Consider the following 20538-nt stretch of genomic DNA (forward strand, 5'->3'; position numbering starts at 1 on the left):
GCCTCCTTTCGTCGCCTCTATTCTAGATTGTGTTCTTCCTTCTCATTCCAGATCGTGTTCGTATCCAGGTCATGGGTGGTAGCAATGCATCATCTGTTGGTAACTCTGTGGGACGTTGCTTGCCAACTTGTGGCTGTAACGAGTCAATGAATATGTGGGTATCAAACACCATTGATAACCCTAATCAAAAATTCTGGAAATGCAAAAATTCATTGGTAAGTGTTTGGATATTGTTTATAGTTATATACAATGCATCATTTGTGTGTAATTATGTGTAAGTCATATTTATGTGATAAGTATGTTTGCAGAATGGTTGTGGTTTGTTCTTGTGGGGTGATGAGTGTGTGAAGTTCAGAGGAATGAATTGATTACCTATAGATGCTCTAATATGACAAAGGATGTTTTAAAGGAAATTTTGAATGAAATTGTTAAGGATAATTGGGGAGTAGATGGAAGTTCTGAGAAGATTATAAGATTGAAGAAAAAACTTGCAATGGAGAAGAAAATGAGTTATAACATGATGGTTGCACTTGCATTATTGTGGATGTTGTTTTCACTAGTGTATAAGTTTATGTAATTTAGGTTAATGATTTCAAAAGTGGATCAGTTTATGTAATGTAGTATAGGATTATTCTTAAAAGTGTATTCGTTGAATTATGAAGTGTATCAGTATTTTGGTTTAATGGAGAATGTTTCATTTGAATTGTTTGCATATTCTCAAAAGCGCCCTGTGATTCCATGCTGCTATATCAGTACAAACAATAACTTAACTCAAACACAAAATGACATTATGTATGATACATCATACCAAACATTGTAGGTTTGTTACAAGCATAAAGAAAACTAACATTGCATGTCTCGTACAACTGATACATCAGCCCAAAATAAGATGTATAGGTCTTTAACCATGGCACAAAATAACATTACATTTACATGTCTTTAACCGTTTCAAAAAATAAAATATATCCCAACTATGACTACTTAATCAATCTTTGCATTTTTTCTTCTTCCAAGACTTCAAAGACCTAATGGACACTCCAAGGTTAGACTCGTGAGCACTTGTTGATTCTTCAGGTTTTCTTATTGTAATTGGTTGGTCAACTGATCCTGGACCTATAATTGACTTCTTGAACTAGCTCAACCTCACTTTCTCACTCCTCCTCATTAATGCATGGACTAGGGGTGGCAAAACGGGCCCGGCCCGTTGGGCATGCCCGTTTTACCCGCACTTTAGTGCGGGGCGAGCCAAGGTTTTAGGCCCTCACCCTCTAATGTGACCGCCCCGCCCCGCCCCGTTTTCAACGCGGGCTTTTGCGGGCATGTGCATTTTCATAAATTTTTATGTTTTTAGGCTTAAAAGGTGCAATGCCCGCGGGCTTTGCCCGCCCCGCCCTCACTTTTTTGCGGGGCGGGGCTAGGTTTTAGGCCCGCATCTTCAACTATGCCCGCCCCGCCCCGTTTATTTGCGGGCTTTTGCGGGGCGGGCTAAACGGGCGCGGGCATGCCCGTTTGCCGCCCCTAGCATGGACTGGTTGCCTTGCTTTCCTTTTTTGTGAATGAGACTGACTTGTGTCTACAACACAAGACTGAGTCTAACTTTACACTACTTTAGGAATGTTTTCACCTTGATCTACATTTGGCATGGCAGATGCTTTTTGATACAATGCAACATTTGGGTTGTCACTAAGCTCCACAGATGGCTTGTCAGCTGTTGGTTGATACAATGCAACATTTGGGTTGTCACTAGGCTCCACAGATGGCTTGTCAGTTGTTGGTTGATACTTGTGTTGAACCAAAAATTGAAGATGATCCTATCCTACCATTGCAGCTTTTAATGTCAAATCAGATGTCAAGACATCCTTATATGACACTTAAGTCTCCTGTAACCAGAATTTCATTCTCTATTTTAAAATAATATAAACTTTAAAATATTATTTTCTCCTTGTTGAAAAATAATATTGTTATTTATTTTTTTGTTATTTTTCAAATAAAAATATTCTTTATTTTATTTATGAATAAATTTAGAATTTAGAACGTTGCATTTCATCACTTCATCGTCAAAACCCAGAGACAAAGAAAAAGGGTGAGTAACCAACCAGTACAGTAACCATGGCAGTGTTAACAGAAATCGAAGAAGATGAACTCGACGAAGAACCAGGCGAGGTAATCGAATCAGCTCCGCCTCAAAAGGTTGGCGAAGAGAGACAACTCACTACCAATTCACCCATAAAAAAGAAGCTCCTCAAACGCGGAATCGGTTGGGAAACCCCCAATTTCAACGATCATGTTACTGGTTAGTGGTTAATCACACTCATCTTTACTTATTTTTCTATCACTAAGCTAAAATTAACACTCCATAATGTTCCTTTTTCCGAATGCAGTTCATTATGTTGGAACTTTGCTTGATGGAAGAAAATTGGGTTCCACTAGGGTTTCGGATTCTCCTGTCACATTCACACTTGGCCAAAGTAAGTGAAAAGTAAATAGTGATTTAATTTTGTTATAATTTAATTAAAAAAAGTTTTTTTTTAATTATTTATTGGAATTTTATGTGGGTATCATCATTTTGATTGTTTGTGTTTGAGGAGCTAATTCAGTAATGTTAATGTGGGTCTGATTGATAGGTGAAGTGTATGCTGGATTGGATGATGGGATTGTCACCATGAAGAAGGGGGAGGTGGCATTGTTTACATTACCTGTTGCTGAGTCAGGAGGTATTCCGCGAGGCACCAACTCGGTTGTGCAGTTTGAGGTGGAACTTGTTTCTTGGATCGCTGTAGTGGATGTTTGCAAAGATGGTGGAATTATCAAGAAAATTATGGAGAAGGGGAAAGGGAATGATCGGCCTGGTGACCTTGATGCAGTTCTTGGTATTCTAACAGCTGCTTATACATAATTCTTTTGCTTCTTCCCACTTGTCAACAAGTTGAGCGTTATCATGTTATCTGTTTTGATGAGATTTTGTGTTGTTGTATTTGTATCTCTTTTTTTGTCCTGTGTTTTAAAATTGAAGATTGTGTTGGCTTATTAGTCTTTTTTGTTCTTTTTGGATACTATAGTGAAGTATCGGGTGGCACTAGTAGATGGCACTGTTGTTGCAGAAACACCGGAAGGAGGAGTTGAATTCTATGTGAACGATGGTAACATTGATGAGTTATTACAGTACTCCTATTTTATTTCACTGTACAGTGAATATAATTTCATTTTTTTTCTCAGTCTTTGTGACAAATTATTTTGTTGATTGAAGGTCACGTTCTTCCTAGATTGCCGAAAGTGATCATGACTATGACCAGGGGAGAGAAGGCTGAATTAATTTTTCAACCTCAATGTACGCCCTTTGTTCTTTTACTACACCTATAATATCTGTTTTTTAACCTTTCTTGTAACCAAATGAACAGTCTATTTTATGTTCATATATTCCCTCATTCTTTTAAGAGGCGTGAAATTTCGTTCTCGGCATCACTCTAATTGAAATGAAATGGAGTAGCCATCTTTGTATTTCATTGAAATTTTCCACTTTCTTCTAGTTGGTTCTTTTATCATAATGTGTTGGTTACTACGCCATTATTGGTATTGATAAATTGGTTGTAGTACGGAACTTTAAATTATCAAATATTTATGTTCCAATATCTCAAATAGTTAGTTTGGAATTGTTTTCATATGGTGAATGTAGATGCCTTTGGGGAGACGGGGAGAGAAGCTGGCAGCGGATTCCATTCAATTCCCCCAGACTCAGTGCTGCATGTTAATATTGAATTGGTGTCCTTCAAGCCTGTCATAAATGTTACTGGTGACTCTATGGTGATTAAGAAAATTTTGAAAGAAGGGGAGGGCGCTTTCACTGCCAACGAGGGTGCAAATGTTACTGGTATGATAATGACCCAAGTTTCATTATTGGTTCAGTAGATATTGTTGGAACATTATGCATATATTCCAATATAGGGAGATGAATTGAAAAAGTTCATTAAGTGAAGTCCCACATTGTATATTAGTTGAAAAAACTTCTTAGTCCCACATTGCTTAGATTAGAAATCTTAGCTAGTTTATTTCATTATATAATGAAGTCACTTGTTTCATTCCAAAACACACCAAAAACTTAATTTGAGTTTTTCCTTCCTCACTCTCATAACTCTGCGTCTTTCGAATTGTCGAAGCGCCAACTTCTCCCTCTTTCTTTCTACTCGTTGAATTTTCCGAGTACCTTCTTGAATTCTCTTTAGAGAATAATGTTAATTTCTCCTCGTTTGAGTTGAGAAATTATAAGTATAAGTTTTTTTTGGATTCTCTTTAGAGAATTATTGAAATTTCTCTTGGTTTGAGAAATTACTACGACTGGTCTTTATACCAGATACTAAGATGGTATTCATACCATATTTGAATGGTCCTAGTACCATTTGAGGGTGTATTTCTAGACCGATTATCTACCGTGCAAGTAGTAATCGTATAGTATAGAACTGGGCTGTTTTATCCTGGAGGCGTCGTGGTTATTAAGAGCTGCTTTGCATAATTTTGGCAGTACCGCGAAACGTCTTAAAGAAAGCGTACCGATCCGCGACTCGACCCGGTAATTTCTTTGGTGGCAAAGTTGTTAAAATCGTGATCTAACAATTTTAAGACGTTTCGAATTGCCATGGCTACTGAAGAAATTATTGGTACTTCTGCGGATACTTTCTTTGACAAACCGTCATGTTTGAGAGATGTCACTTCAAATGTTGGCAACAAATGATGATTTTCTTCTTAATGTTGAAAAAAAATAGCTAACATTTTGACCGAGGACATTTTGTTGCTCCCTTTGGATCAACCGAACATACTAACGGTAAGAAATTTGAGGATCAAAAGGAACACATAATAGTGTTGAAGCTGAATCTGCTGCACAGATTAAAGCGAACAATTTACAGCTTAGGAATGAAATCACCTTATAGAAAGAATGATTATAACATTCTGAATAGAATCACAAATGATCTGTATGACTATTACAGTAATTGTGATACTTCAAAATATGTTTAAGAGATTCTGAAAAACAAGTATGACATTGAAGAAGCTGGAGAACAGAAGAATGATTTTAGCAGCTACGTGAAGTATCAGATGGTAGTTGAAAGGTCCATAGAAACTCAAAGTCACGAACTTCAAAATATTGCTCATAAGATCATCACTGAAGGTATGTATTTATAAGCAATTTGAATTTCTTTTATTATTGACAAACTGCCCCTAGTTTGAAAGTTTTTATGAATTATGCCTTGTTAGAAAATAAAATAATATTTTATTTAGAGACTGATTATTCTCATTAAAGAAGAATATCAGAGACATGATTAAATAGAAAAGTCTTGGTTGCTTTAAACAACAAAAATAAATTCGGTATGGTTCTAAAGCCATATGGCAAATCATTATAGAATTAGAACTGCAATATTGTGAACCGAATTAAGAATGGGAACCCTTCTATGGCCCCAATTGCTCCAACTAGACAACAACCACCACCTCAAAGAAATGACGTGGTTTTGCTTTTGTTTCAACTGTGGAAAACTAAGTCATATGGCTAAGAGATGTAGCATGTAATGCTTGAACTTGGTGTGGCCCGTAATGCACGAGTTAACCTGGCTAATGGAAAATTTATTCATATGATCATTGAAATCAACATGGTTGATAGATTTGATGGTTGGTGGATAAACACAGGCGTCTCTCGTCGTGGTTGTTATGATCGTGTTATGTTTAAAACATACACGAATACTAAAGATAAGAAAGTGTTGTTGGGAGATGCCCACACCACTAATGTTGTCGATATTGGAGAAGTGGAACATGGTCCACCTATGAAAAGACTTTAATCTTGAAGAATGTCATGTATACTTCTGATATTATAAAGAATCATGTTTATGTTTTCTCTTCTTCTTATAAATAAGGAAATATTTAGTCAATTTATTGGGGTAGATTTGTACACCATCATCATAAAGAATGATATTTTTGTGAATGAAATTGATAAGTTCAAAAACTTTGTAAAGAATTTGAAAATGATTTAGTAAGAATTTGTAGTGATAGGTAATATGTATGATTCTAGTTTATTTAATAATTTTTATAAATAACATTGAATTGTACATGAAACGACTGCTCCATATTCCCCTGAAATAAATGGTAAAGCAGAAACAAAGAATAGAACTCTTATTGAATTTTTTGTTGCAATTATGATGAATTCTGGTGCTGCACCTCACTAGTGGGGGGAAATTTTATTGACTGTTTGTTATGTCCTGAATAGAGTTCCCAAGTCAAAGAGTAATATATCTCCTTATGATATATTAAAGAAAAGACAACCAATCTTGTCTTATTTGAGAACTTGGGGATGTCTGGCTTATGTCAGAAATCCGGATCCAAAACGAGTTAAACTCGCTAATAGAGCATATGAATATGTATTCATTAGATATGTAACAAACAGTAAGGCATATAGGTTTTATGACCTAAATGCAAAAGCGATCATAGAATCAAATGATGTTGATTTCTATGAATATGAATTTCCCTTCAAATTGAGAAATAGTGGGGGCACTCAATCGAGTCACATTCTTGTGATAAGAAGCACAGAAAGCAACAAAAATGTAGAAATAGAACTTCGACGAAGTAAAAGAGTAAAAGTTTCTAAAGATTATGGGCCTGACTATGCGGCTTATAATGTAGAAGAAGATCCAATAAATCTTCAAGAAGCTTTGTCTTCTCTGGATGTAGACTCATGGCAAGAAGCTATTAATGATGAGATAGATTCTCTGGAATCTAACAAGACCTGACACTTAGTAGACTTGGTTCCTGGTTGCAAACCAATCGGTTGTAAATGGGTTTTGAAAAAGAAACTAAAATATGATGGAACTATTGATAAATACAAGGCTTGTTGTAGCCATGGATTTTAGACAACGAGAAAATGTAGATTTCTTCGATACCTTCTCTCCTGTCACTAGAATAACATCCATTAGGGTACTTATTTCAATTGCTGCTATTTATAATTTAATAGTACACCAAATGGATGTTAAAACTGCTTTTCTAAACGGTGACTTAGAAGAAGAAATCTATATGGAACAACCAGAAGGGTTTGTGATCCATGAACAAGAAAAACAAGGTTTGTAAGTTAGACAAATCTTTGTATGGATTAAAGCAATCTCCTAAACAATGGCATGAAAAGTTTGATAACTTAATGATATCGAATGGGTATAAAGTGAATGAAAGTGACAAATGCGTTTATTACAAACTTGAGAATCGCATTTACACTATCATATGTCTATATGTAGACTATTTACTCATATTTGGATCAAACATTCAGACCATTAATGATGTGAAATCATTGTTGAGTAACAACTTTGATATGAAAGATCACGAGATTCTTGGTATAAAGATCACGAGACCCGTGCAAGAAATTTCTTAGGATCAATCACACTATGTGTAGAAGATCTTAAAGAAATATAAATACTTTGATTGTAAACCTGCATGCACACCTTATAAACCAAGTGTTAAACTGTTTAAGAACACTGGTGAAAGTGTGAGACAAACTGAATATGCGAGCATCATTGGCAGCCTTAGATATGCCACTGATTGTATTAGACCCGACATTGTATATGTCGTAAGATTGTTATGCATATTTACGAGTAGACCGAGTAACAAGCACTGACAAGCTATTGAGCAAGTCATGAGGTACCTTAAAAGGACCGTACATCTCGGTCTACATTATCAGAAATTTCCTGTTGTACTTGAAGGATACAGTGATGCAGATTGGAATATCTTGTCAGGTGATTCCGAAGCTACTAGTGGCTATGTATTCAACATAGTTGGAGGAGCTGTATCTTGGAAATCAAATAAGCATACTATCCTGGCTCAGTCCACGATGGAGTCTGAAATGATCGCATTAGCAAATGCTAGTGAAGAAGCAAGTTGGTTAAGATGCTTGCTAGCTGAGATTCCCTTATGGGAAAAACCTATGTCAGTTGTGTTGATCCACTGCGATAGTACCGCGGCTATTGCAAAAATTGAGAACCGTTATTATAATGGTAAAAGACGTCAAATAAGAAGAAAGCACAATGCCTTTAGAGATTGTATCTCTAAAGGAGCTGTAAGAATGGATCATGTACGCACTGATGAAAACTTAGCAGATCCTTTGACGAAAGGATTAGCTAGAGAGAAAGTCCATAATACATCTAAAAAAAGATGGGACTAATGCCTATACAGAAATGAGTTGCTCATGATGGTAACCCGACCTAAATGACTGGAGATCCCAAGAAATAGGTTCAATGGGTAATAACAAGTTGTGAGTAATATGAGCTGATCATGCTAGAGTAAATAAAAGAAGCATGAATCCTGAAGTAATAAGAGGATGAGATAATAGAAACTCTTAATGAGATCTATACTTTGTATGAGGGAGTACCTAGGCTACAGGAGTACTCTTGATAGACTCACCTATGTGATTGTGGAACTGAGGCCGGTTCCTATGGAATTTCGAGGCAGAATTCCTAGAGCCTTCACTAAACCGGGATACACGTGCAGGGCCATTAAAGCACGGGCTATTAGAATACACCTTAAGAAAAGGTTGTGTGCGAGTTTGATGTCTGAGATAGAGTTCAAGACAATTGTGTCACTCTTGTTGAATCGGAATCCTACTTGCTACGCAAAGGTTCAAGTCGTAGACACCTCTGCTTATGCACAATCTTAGAAACGTTTGACGTTATTTCTGAAACACTGTTTTAAATTCAAGTGGGGGATTGTTGGAACATTATGCATATATTCCAATATAGGGAGATGAATTGAAAAAGTTCATTAAGTGAAGTCCCACATTGTATATTAGTTGAAAAAACTTCTTAGTCCCACATTGCTTAGATTAGAAATCTTAGCTAGTTTATTTCATTATATAATGAAGTCACTTGTTTCATTCCAAAACACACCAAAAACTTAATTTGAGTTTTTCCTTCCTCACTCTCATAACTCTGCGTCTTTCGAATTGTCGAAGCGCCAACTTCTCCCTCTTTCTTTCTACTCGTTGAATTTTCCGAGTACCTTCTTGAATTCTCTTTAGAGAATAATGTTAATTTCTCCTCGTTTGAGTTGAGAAATTATAAGTATAAGTTTTTTTTGGATTCTCTTTAGAGAATTATTGAAATTTCTCTTGGTTTGAGAAATTACTACGACTGGTCTTTATACCAGATACTAAGATGGTATTCATACCATATTTGAATGGTCCTAGTACCATTTGAGGGTGTATTTCTAGACCGATTATCTACCGTGCAAGTAGTAATCGTATAGTATAGAACTGGGCTGTTTTATCCTGGAGGCGTCGTGGTTATTAAGAGCTGCTTTGCATAATTTTGGCAGTACCGCGAAACGTCTTAAAGAAAGCGTACCGATCCGCGACTCGACCCGGTAATTTCTTTGGTGGCAAAGTTGTTAAAATCGTGATCTAACAATAATAAGAATGAGTCCGGAATTATAAGAATTGTAGTCAGGTAACTTGATAAGAGATTTCTAATATATTCTTTAATTAAAGGATTATTGGATACTTTCAAACCCTTGATGACGTGACTGTAAGAATGATCCTCATTTTACTAACTGGTGTTGTTAAAATTGCCATGGCAGTCAGTTACACAGCTATGCTAGAAGATGGCACTGTATTCGAGAAAAGAGGAATTGATGAAACACAGCCCTTGAAATTCGTAACTGATGAGGGTGAGTTTATTCTTTAATATCTCAACCACACTCCTTCGTGCTTTTTGTTATTGTTAACCCTTGTAGTAAACTGCTTATGACTTCTAGGAAGTGATGATACTAGTATTTTTATTTTTCTGTTTGTAGAACAAGTGATTACCGGTCTAGACCGAGCAGTGGCAACAATGAAAAAGGGCGAGAAGGCCATAATTAGCATACATCCTGATTATGCATTTGGAAATGTGGAAGTTAGAGAAAATATGGTTATTGTGCCACCAGGCTCGAAAGTAATCTATGACATTGAAGTGATAGATTTTATTAAGGTAAAAAGAAAGAAATCCTCTCTGCATTAGCACTTTGAATTAGAGATCCAGGTTTTTTTCTATAGACTATACCCCCTCCGTTTCAAAGTGAATGTTGTTTAAGATTTTTACACATTTGTTAAGAAATGCAATAAATTGAAGAAAGAAAATAGTCATTTTACGAAATTATCCGTAATAACTATGACATTCATTGTGATACGGAGGGAGTGTGATGGAAGTTAAATCATTTACTGCAGAATGGAGAAAACAAAGTGACTCGCAGTATGCTATAGTTTCTTTGTGCTGTATAGGTTGTCATTTTTACTCACATACATGTGTCTGGCTACATAAGTGGTTTCAATAATATTTAATTTTATTTGATTCAAATTCAAAGGAGAAAGCACCGTGGGAGTTAAATAATACTGAGAAAATTGAGGTAGCCGGGAGGAAGAAAGATGAAGGAAATTTATTATTTAAAAGTGGCAAATATCAGCGAGCAGCGAAGAAGTATGATAAGGTAAATCCTTTACTTTGCAATGGTTTTAATTTTTCAAGTTCATTTAATGTTATTTTATTTCATAATTTTTGGTCCAAATCCATGATACCATTTTCTCTCTCAGGCTGCTGATTTTGTTAGTGAAGACGGATCCTTTAGTGATGATGAGCAAAAGTTAGCTAAGTCGTTGAGAGTTTCATGCTGGTTAAATGGTGCAGCTTGTTGCCTTAAACTGAATGACTTTGCTGGAGCAATCAAACTATGTACTCAGGTAACAGCCACTCAGTCATTAGGCAAAGTTGAGCTAATGCATGAAATTGTACTAGTTAACGACTCTAGTTGAATATATTCGTATGTTATAATTATGAAAATGATTTCACCATGTATTCATTATTTCTAGTTGAATAATGCATCTGTGTCAACATAATCACAACACCGGAACTGAATTAATAAACTGGTTTATACAACTATTGTTAAACTTTAATACATCCGAGACTTGAACTTTTTGAAATATTATAATCCTCATATCATGCTTCTCTTACTCTTTTCATCAGGTGCTTGATGTTGAATCTCACAATGTGAAAGCTTTGTATAGACGAGCGCAGGCATATATAGAGACGGGAGACTTTCTTTTAGCAGATGTAGACATCAAGAAAGCTCTTGAGGTGGATCCCCAAAACAGGTACACATAAATGATTGATTTGATTCTCCAGGGAAATTTATTGCTGGGTTAAAATCTTATCACGGGTGAGCATCGTTTTTCAGGGAGGTAAAGATGCTGAAAATGAAAGTGAAACAACTTCAAGCTGATAGTGACAAAAAAGACGCCAAACTGTATGAAAATATGTTTGCCCATAAAACCAAGGTGATTGGTGTTTAAACTTGATAACTTTTGTTAATCTCGGTTCCCATTGTTTTCTTAATTCTGTATAGTGTATTTCTAATTTCTAATTAAAACTGTTATTGCCGTGCTCAAGCAGAGATTGAAGGTTGATAAAGAAGAGGATGAAGTGGTGAAAACGGAAATGGACAATGTTGGGGACAGTGCAACTGCTTCTGATGGTGGTTTAATAATTGATTCTTGTTGAATCTTAATAGTTTTTATGCTTCTAACAAAAGAAAGTATACAGTATGTAGCAGATGGTAGCTGCATATAAAATTTCGGATGAAAGTTTATATGGTCACACAACAGACATTTATTTATGGAAATTTGACAAGTTGTGAATATTGATTGAATATTAATTCATTCCTATCCTTCGACATGGCATGAATGGTTTTACATTAAAAAAAATGTCTCAATTCCAAGGCTTGTAACCGATGGCGGATGATCGTAAAAAAAGAAAATCCAACAAACTCGAGACGAGTTTGGACAGGTATTCATAAGTATCAAACATGGTGTCATCGTCTATAACTTGGGTGGCAAGCAATTCCTTCACACAAAAATATAGCCTTGATTGCCAAGGCAAAAAGAAAAATAACCAATGATGTGAGTCACAAATAAACGATAATAAACTAAGAGCTTTGACAATTCATCCAATTTCATTCAAATTTTAAAATATTCTTGGTAGACGCATACATTATACTAGTATACATTATTTTTTTATTAAGTCAACCTACAATTTATTTTAGCCGAAGTTAATCTACAATTCTAAATATTTGTCTTCAAGTCTTTAATTTCATTACTATATACATTACATATATTAGATTAGATTATTTAGAATGTATTTGTTTCCCAACTACAAATTTAAAATGAGGAATACTTATTCCAATATTTTTGATACACAAAGAAAAAAATGCTTAAATATAAATTATTTCTAATAACTGTTTATATCTTATTTAACTCTATTTTATTTCCAACATAATGGGCTAGAGTGATTTATTGTTGCATGATTAACATTAACTTCATGCATATAAATCTCTTATTTTCCCTCACTATCTACAATTCAGGACGCGCGCGTCTACTTAACTAACTTTATACATAATTAAGTTGTACGATTAATGTATTTTTATCTTAATTTTTTATTCAAATAAAAATAAAAATATAATTAATACCATATATAAATGTTAACCTATTCCATAATCCGCATTAGATTAATTGATAAAAAATAAATATTAATTTATAAATTATTTAATACGTATTTGGTAACTCGATAAATCACTACTATGCAGATGATGATGTTCGCTTAAAACATGTTATCCCACCTGACTATCCAAAAAATTATAATATACAAATAATTATATAATCAAACTAATCAAAATTATTAATTCCCCTATACTCTTCTATAATCTTTACTATTACAACCAACAATAATCTAAAAAAACCTTATAAACAAAAATTTATAAACACATCTAAGTTACATAACAATAGTTCTATTTCATTTCAATATTCATTTTTTTGGGCCACATAACAAAAAAACTCAAAAAAAAAAAAACAACTGGGCTTCCTGAGAAAAAAACCCATTATATAAATAAGCCCCAGCCACCGCGCTTAAATCTCAAAACAAACCTAGCCATGGCCGTCTTCTCGTTCCGCATTTTCACTGCCCTATTCTCTTCCTAATCAATTCTCAACTCAATTCTTCTCCACACACTCTCTTCACTCTCTTCTCTTCATTCCATTACTTCCTCCATGGACAAGATCAAGGTCAAGTACCAGCTCAAAAACGAAGACTGGAAACCCTCACCAATCACAGCTCTCGCCACTAGTATCGACGGTTCACGAGTCGCCGCTTCACGTGAGGACGGTTCCTTGGAGCTTTGGCTCGTTTCTCCTAATACTATAGGCTGGCACTGTCAATTGGTACTACTATTTGTACTACTGTTACAGTTAAACTGTTTTTGAATTGGTGTTTTGTTAATTTTTGTAATGGTTAGTGTTGACGTGTTTGTTTTGATTTTGTAGACTATTCATGGTGATCCTAATAGGATTGTGTCGTCGCTAGTTTGGTGTCCTGGCGGGGAGAAAGAGTTTCCGCATGGACGTTTGTTTTCTTCTAATATTGATGGCTCTGTTTCGTTTTGGGATCTTTGTCACTTGAAGCAAACGGTATGATATATGCTTGTTGCTCTGTTGTTTTTTGTTTGTTATGCTGTTTTCTACTGATCAGTGAAGATTTTGAAGTTAATTGTTTTCAATAGGGTTATTTACAATTGGAGTAAGTTCTAGTCCAGTGACAGTTTTAAGCTATTTAGGGCTGTTTGGATTAACAACCTTATTGAGTTCTTATGTAGAAGCTAACAAAATGTTGAATATTGTTGACATACAAGTTATTAGTGGTTTGCATATGCTCTATATTGCAGAGCTTATGAAACTAAGGTGGAAAAAGTTTATGGGTTTGTCATTAGTTGATTCCATACGTTCGTGTAAACAATTTCATTTGTTACATATGTTGAATGTCGGTAGATAAGCTCGAATAAGTGTATCTAGACGTAAAGGAGGTTTTTTAATCTCATTAAGCTTACTTGATGTTGGGTATATAGTTGGGTTTGTCTGATAGTGTGAGAGAGTGTTATCTTTTTTTATAAGCGGTGTTTTTTTCCGATTTATTTGACTCTCTTGATCATTGGTGTTAAGGTTTTTGTTATTTTGTTTGTTTGACTGATACTTTTACAGATGGTGCTTGAATCTAATGGTGTCTCAATCTGGCAAATGGCTGTGGCTCTGTCTAAAAGTGATGATGGCGAAACCAATGGTGTTCACATGGAAAATGGTTTTTCAAAGAGATTTCTTAATGGTTTTGATGATCACGAGGACAGTGAAAGTGATGAAGATTCCGATTCTGATTCACCTGAAGTTCTAAAGCAATCCAGTTTAGAGGGTCCAAGAGTAGCGGTTGCCTTTGATGATGGATGTGTTAGAATTTTCACTATTTCTGATACAAATGAGTTTATATACTTAAAATCCTTGACCCGGGTCACAGGTTAGATTTTCGTTGTCTTGATTTTTTTTTTATGTTGTGCTTGAACCCCATTAGAGGATGATTTAAGGTATTGTTTTCAGGACGGGTTTTAAGTGTGGCTTGGAGCGACGATGCTAAATTCATATTTTCAGGAAGTAGTGATGGGTATGTATTAATATTGTGTTTGGTGTTGTCATATAGATCATTGTGTGACTTTGATTTTGCACCACTCTCAAAGTTATAAGGACTATAGTTTATATCGTTTTTTCTTTCATTAGAATCCAAGTTGCATGTTTAATTCAGTAAAAAAAGTTAGCATATAATGTAGCATCATAGTCCACTTTTCTTTATAAAAAAATAAAACTGATATGACTTGGGTAAATATGATCACATGTATCTTCTGATAAAGCTAAATACAAATTAAGAACATTCAGCTGCACAATTCACTTTTTTTTTATATTTGACATGATTTGGTTAACATTTTTCTGTTTACTCATAGGATAATACGTATCTGGAATGCCAAATCAGGTCTTGAAGCCCATAGGATTCCAGCTAGACTGGGTGGTGACAGTGGACATGAACTTTGTATATGGTCACTACTGTATTTAAGGTGACAACGACCACATCTTTTTGTTCAACTGTTTAAGATGTGCATACTTCTATAATTCATATTTACTCTATTGCTTTGATTTTAGTATTGGAATATGGAGTACCACTGCCTGTTTCCTACCCGTGTTGCTGATTTAATTATTATTTAGGTCTGGGACACTTGTTAGTGGAGACAGCAGTGGGAGCGTCCAGTTTTGGGACTGCCAACTAGGAGTGCCTTCTCAAGAACCTATTACTCGTCACAAGGGAGATGTTCATGCTCTGGCAGCAGCACCTAATCACAATATGGTGTTCTCGGCTGGTTCTGATGGAAAGGTACGTAGTTCCAAAACTTGTGAATTGTTATGAACCTTGTTAATTGGTCTTTTTAACACCAAAAGCGATTGAACTTTTCCATTTTAATCCATGTAATGTAATTGTTGAGTTGTCTGACAATGTGATCTGTTTAACTTTTATTTCAATTTCTGATTTATTACTTATTTTTTTTACTTTATGTTATATGTTGCTTTACATGATAAGTTATTATTTTCTAAATATTATATTTATTTAGAATTAGTATTGTTAAATTTTATTTTTATCATATTGTTTTGAATGTCTTCAATTCATTAATGATTTAATGTTATTCTGAGAGATTATTATTTAGATTGTGAGGCCCAACAAAACAAAAAACAGGATAAAACATATGGGCCACATGGACAAGGTACCTGAACTTAAGCTATCAAACTCCCACTACCGATTAAGTTATTTAAAAATAATATGTCATGTATGGACCCAAGAGTTAGAGAGAATGAAGATGCAGTCGAGAGACAAGTGCAGCATGAGTAGTATGGAACTGCCCGAATGTTACAAAGGGCTGCAAGCTATTGCTTAATAACTATGGGTATACTTGGCTGGGTGGTGTGAGCTACAGCCGCTACCTGAAACTGCGATGCAACAGCAGATTTTATAGTGCCTAGTGGCTGCTATGCCATTTTATGGCGTTGTTGCCGCCACTACATTCTCCATTAACTACAGAGCAGAATCACTCCCTTCTCTTTTCTTAAAATGTAATTGTGTCTTCGTATCTTGAACTAATATTGCTTTCTTCATTTATGCTCTCTTAAGAAAAATGCAATTGTGTTATTTGTGTCAAAATTTTAGTGTTATTATTTTTTCATTTAACTGTTGTTTGAGGCCTTTCTTTTGTTCTTTTTAATTATGATTAAATGTTACTCAATTTTTAGTCATCAAGCGATGATAAAATGTTTGTTTCATTTTTCATTTGAAGGTGGTTCTTTATAAACTATCTTCATCAACCATGGAGAAAGAGAATTGGGTTTACGTTGATTATAAAAAAGGTCATTCACATGATGTCCGAGCCTTGACTGTTGCTGTGCCAATTAGCCAAGAAGGTCTGTTATAAAGTTCTATTGTTTTTATATTTGTGTTCTACTCTGAAAATTGTGTTAACGAGTGTGTGCTTGGATGGGCTTGTTTGCAAAATCTGTATGTCCTCCTATGTGTTAAAAAGAGTTATTATAGAGATGTATTTTTAGAGAAAGGTGGATGGTGTATATTAATGTATTTTTCCGAGAATCAGAAAATTAATTATTTAGCTTAACTGAGTTCTTTTCAATGCAAAAAAATAATTTCTTTGCTTTAGAAAAGCTTATCAAAACAGACTATTTTTTATTTTACATTGTCATCTTTGTTTCTTAACCATGGATTCCTGTTTGGCAGATTCTTGGCCTGTTGAAAACAAAAAATCTCGTTATGAAGTAAAGCCAGATGATTCTAGTTACCGCAAATGGGCTCATTCTGGGCATCCCATGCTTATCTCAGCCGGGGATGACACAAAACTCTATGCATATGCTGTTAAAGAATTCACCGGGTTTAAACCACATTGTATCTGTCCTGTGCCTCAGAGAACACCAATTCAAGTAGCACTTAATACTTCCTTCAATCAAGCACCAATGCTTTTACTGCAGTCTTCACATTGGATAGAAGTCCGCTTGCTACATCTCAAAAATGTTCGCAGAACTGGAGATTATGCAAAGGCTGAAAGTGTTGGCCGATTCAAGATTAAGGCATCTCGTAAGATAATTTGTAGTGCCCTTGCTAACTCAGGGGTGTTTTTAGCGTATTCTGATAATGAAAAGCCTATTCTTTATAAAGTAGAGAGATCCGAAGCAGGAAAAATGACATGGAGTTTTGGTAAAAGGAAGCTTCCCGAGAGATTACCAACTGCCCATTCAATGATTTTTTCTCACGACTCTTCTTGGTTGATAATAGCGGGCCTTGATAGAAGGATATATGTAAGTTAGCAATATTCTTCATCTCTAAATGTATGTTATAGTAAATTTTTTTGATTATGCATAGTGCAGATGCTTTACGTCACTTCCTGGGAGTTTCTAGACTTTTTTTAATTCTATTCTATGTTTACTTACCTTCACATTTGCTGATAATCATTGTAAAATTTCCTTTTTCTGATCTTGAACCTGTATGTCTTTATCTGATAATTTCTGAACTACTAAGTTTTGGTTCTGATGTCTGCCGTTTTTGTTTCTCATGATGTTTGTTGCTAGGGTTTAAAATTAACTTGATTCTGAATTAGCTTCTTTCTGAAATAAAAGTGTTGGTGCAAACTTTAAAGTTATATGATATTTGGATTAAGCATCTCTTTTGCTTGTTTCATTGATCTCATTCGCTTTTGAATGTTATAAGGTTGTGGATGCCAATAGCTCGGAACTGGTACATACTTTTACACCATTTCGTGAGTCACGAGATGATGGATTATCACCAGCCGAACCACCCATCACAAAATTGTGTACTAGTTCTGATAGACAGTGGTTGGCCGCTGTCAATTGCTTTGGGGATATATATGTATTTAACTTGGAAACACTAAGGTATTTCCCTAATTTGCTTAACTTCTTTTTAATTGAGACACTTACTACTTAAATTGCTTTACGTAATCATCTTTTATAAAATAAATATTTTTTGTTGAACAGGCAGCACTGGTTCATTTCGAGATTAGATGGCGCCTCTGTTACAGCTGCTGGATTTCCACCTCAGAACAGCAATGTACTGATAGTTACAACTTCTTCAAATCAAGTGTATGCATTCGATGTAGAGGCCAGACAATTGGGGGAATGGTCGGTGCGAAATACATTTGTTCTTCCCAAGAGATTTCACGAGTTTCCGGGTGAAGTCATCGGACTTTCATTCCCTCCCTCGTCAACTTCATCTTCAGTAATGGTCTATAGCTCCAGGTATGTTTTTTTTTATTTTTAAAATATACAGGTTACATTTTGTATTGTTGAGCTAATTGGTGTTATTGTCAAAATCAGTTCCTTCCAAAACAAAAATAAATATAGACCTTTCCAAAATAATAATAAAATGAGATATTTCTTATTTAACAATTTAAAGTGTAGTAATTGTTGAATTTATGTATGTTAAGGATATAGTTGGAAGTTTAATCAGCACTAACAGTTCTATAAGTAGATGATATGATTTTACACGAACGAATGATAAAACAATGTTTATTTGGGATATTTTAATAATCCAAATATCCAGGATTTTAGAATATCTGTAATCCTTCCTCGTCAGAATAGAAACTACGAGAGTAATATGTATCTTGTTTTATACTTTGCTGCTCTTATTTCTCATCTTTTGAAATTGTTCAATCTTCAGAGCGATGTGTTTGATTGACTTTGGCTTGCCCGTGAATCAAGATGAAGGGGAAAAGTTACATACTCAAGATTCAATAGTCAAGAGTTCACCAAAAATAAACGGTAAGAAAAGGACTAAATTTAGGAAGAACTTTGATAACGTCGAAGTTTTGCCATTAGAAAAGAAGAACTTTGATAACTTCGAAGTTTTGCCATTAGAAAAGGATAGAGTCTTATACCTATCGCATATTTCAAATAGTCTCTTCTTTATGATTGAAAAACCATGGTCTGATGTAGTCAATAGCTTAGAAGTTCAACCTGTCCACAGACATATTTATGGGACATAGGCTTCGAGATCGAATTGTTGTCAGCTTTAGGGGATACATCATGGTGATAAATGTCCCATTTTGCTGTTTCATTTTCTTTCTCTCCGTTGCTGGGATGAAGAATCATGTATTGTGTTGTCATAATCAATTTTGTTCTATTAATATTAGTTTTATACACTTCATTTTTTTTTTTTAAATTTTTCTCTCTTGTGTTTGATACAGTAGAATCTTGTGCTTCATGTAACATGTGTAAGTTACAAGGAACGGTAGCCATTAATTCCATTAGTTTTGCACGATGTGTTAGCATTTTTGTTAATATTTGTGTTCGAAATTTTTGCAAGGATGGAATACTGACTGTTTATGCTTTTTATATAAAAATAAGTGGCATTCATAACTAGGGGTGGCAAAACGGGCCGGGGCCCGCCGGGCCGCCCGCGCACCCGCTAAAAATTGGCGGGTTGGGTTGGGATTTTAGGCTCGCCGCTCGCCAAAGCCCGCCCCGCCAAAACCCGCCGCCCGCCATACCCGCCCCGCCAAAGCCCGCCGCTCGCCAAAACCCGCTCCTCCTCCAAAACTCACTCTTTTTTTAGTTAATTCTAGTAATTGCAATTCTTGATGGTTTATTTTATACATTTATTTATAAATATATGTAATATTTTTTAGAGTAAATTTGTTAAAAAATTACTTTTATAAAAAATTGTTTTAAAAAATAAGTGAAAAGTTTAATTAAAAGGTAAAAAAAGCATATCAATCTATTAAAAAAAATATAAATAAAAATAGGCGGGTAAGCCCGCCGCCCGCCAACCCGCCATCTTGGCGGGGCGGGCATGATTTTGATGCCCATTTTACCTTGCGGGCATGCCCGCCCCGCTCGTTTTTTGGCGGGCATAAGGCGGGGCGGGCGGCGGGCGGGGCGGGCGGCCCGTTTTGCCACCCCTATTCATAACCATAGCCAAGAGAAATACTAGTTGCAAGGGTGATACATCATCATTTGATGAAATTTAATAACAATTTTTTTCTTATAACAGATACCGGAGTATGAGTTTAAATACATTTTTTCTCATTAATTGTTGTAATTCTATATAATTGATGAGGTATTTATTACTTTTGTAGTAACTATAGATCATTGTTACTCCCTCTATCCTAATTATAGGTAAGGATTGTTTTGAATTTTCTTAAAGAATGAGTTTTATAATGTTATATAATTGTGTAAATAATTTTTGGAGGAATTTTTCATAAAAGCTTCAGATGAATATTTATTTTTAAAATGTTATTTTAGATATTTTATATTTTTATTAAAAAATTTTTTCGATATAAAATTTTTTTTAAAATTATTTAATTTTGAACGTATTTCAAATAAATTTACATAAAAATCACTTTTTGTAAAATCTATTTCAAAAAAGACACAGAAAAAATTAAATAGTCAAAACAAATAGGCCTATACACTCACTAAAAAAAATCTATTACTGCTTTACGTTATGAGTGTAATAATATTAATGATTCTTCCAAACTACATTTATCTTTGTTTTTTATAATTTTTTTTTCAGTAGCATAAATGTTAGGTAATCTTGTGGAGTTACACATAATATTTTTCTATACAAA

General features: G+C 34.8%; 2 protein-coding genes across 4 annotated transcripts; both read left to right on the forward strand.

Annotated features, from left to right (window-relative positions):
* The first annotated feature begins 2042 nt into the window (after positions 1-2042).
* LOC131596469 (70 kDa peptidyl-prolyl isomerase-like) lies at positions 2043-11682 on the forward strand. 3 transcript variants are annotated; one of them, XM_058869122.1, is made up of 14 exons: positions 2043-2293; positions 2382-2468; positions 2625-2870; positions 3060-3140; positions 3248-3328; positions 3674-3868; positions 5039-5158; positions 9589-9678; positions 9805-9980; positions 10354-10476; positions 10580-10726; positions 11010-11137; positions 11221-11320; positions 11436-11682. In XM_058869122.1, exons 1-14 carry the CDS (start codon positions 2110-2112, stop codon positions 11541-11543), a joined length of 1866 nt encoding a protein of 621 aa, XP_058725105.1. In that variant the 5' UTR covers positions 2043-2109; the 3' UTR covers positions 11544-11682. The 3 variants fall into 3 exon arrangements, with proteins under 3 accessions (XP_058725105.1, XP_058725106.1, XP_058725107.1); XM_058869123.1 differs by lacking the exon at positions 5039-5158; XM_058869124.1 differs by lacking the exons at positions 2043-2293; positions 2382-2468 and having other exon boundaries at positions 2804-2925.
* Positions 11683-12944: 1262 nt separating this feature from the next.
* On the forward strand, positions 12945-19118 carry LOC131596470 (WD repeat-containing protein PCN-like). The gene is made up of 11 exons (XM_058869125.1): positions 12945-13255; positions 13358-13501; positions 14069-14375; positions 14456-14519; positions 14854-14964; positions 15113-15278; positions 16231-16354; positions 16683-17257; positions 17667-17848; positions 17951-18211; positions 18633-19118. Exons 1-11 carry the CDS (start codon positions 13085-13087, stop codon positions 18955-18957), a joined length of 2430 nt encoding a protein of 809 aa, XP_058725108.1. The 5' UTR covers positions 12945-13084; the 3' UTR covers positions 18958-19118.
* Positions 19119-20538: the final 1420 nt, after the last annotated feature.

This window comes from Vicia villosa, linkage group LG4, assembly GCF_029867415.1.
Source record: "Vicia villosa cultivar HV-30 ecotype Madison, WI linkage group LG4, Vvil1.0, whole genome shotgun sequence".
Classification (NCBI taxonomy): Eukaryota; Viridiplantae; Streptophyta; class Magnoliopsida; order Fabales; family Fabaceae; genus Vicia; species Vicia villosa.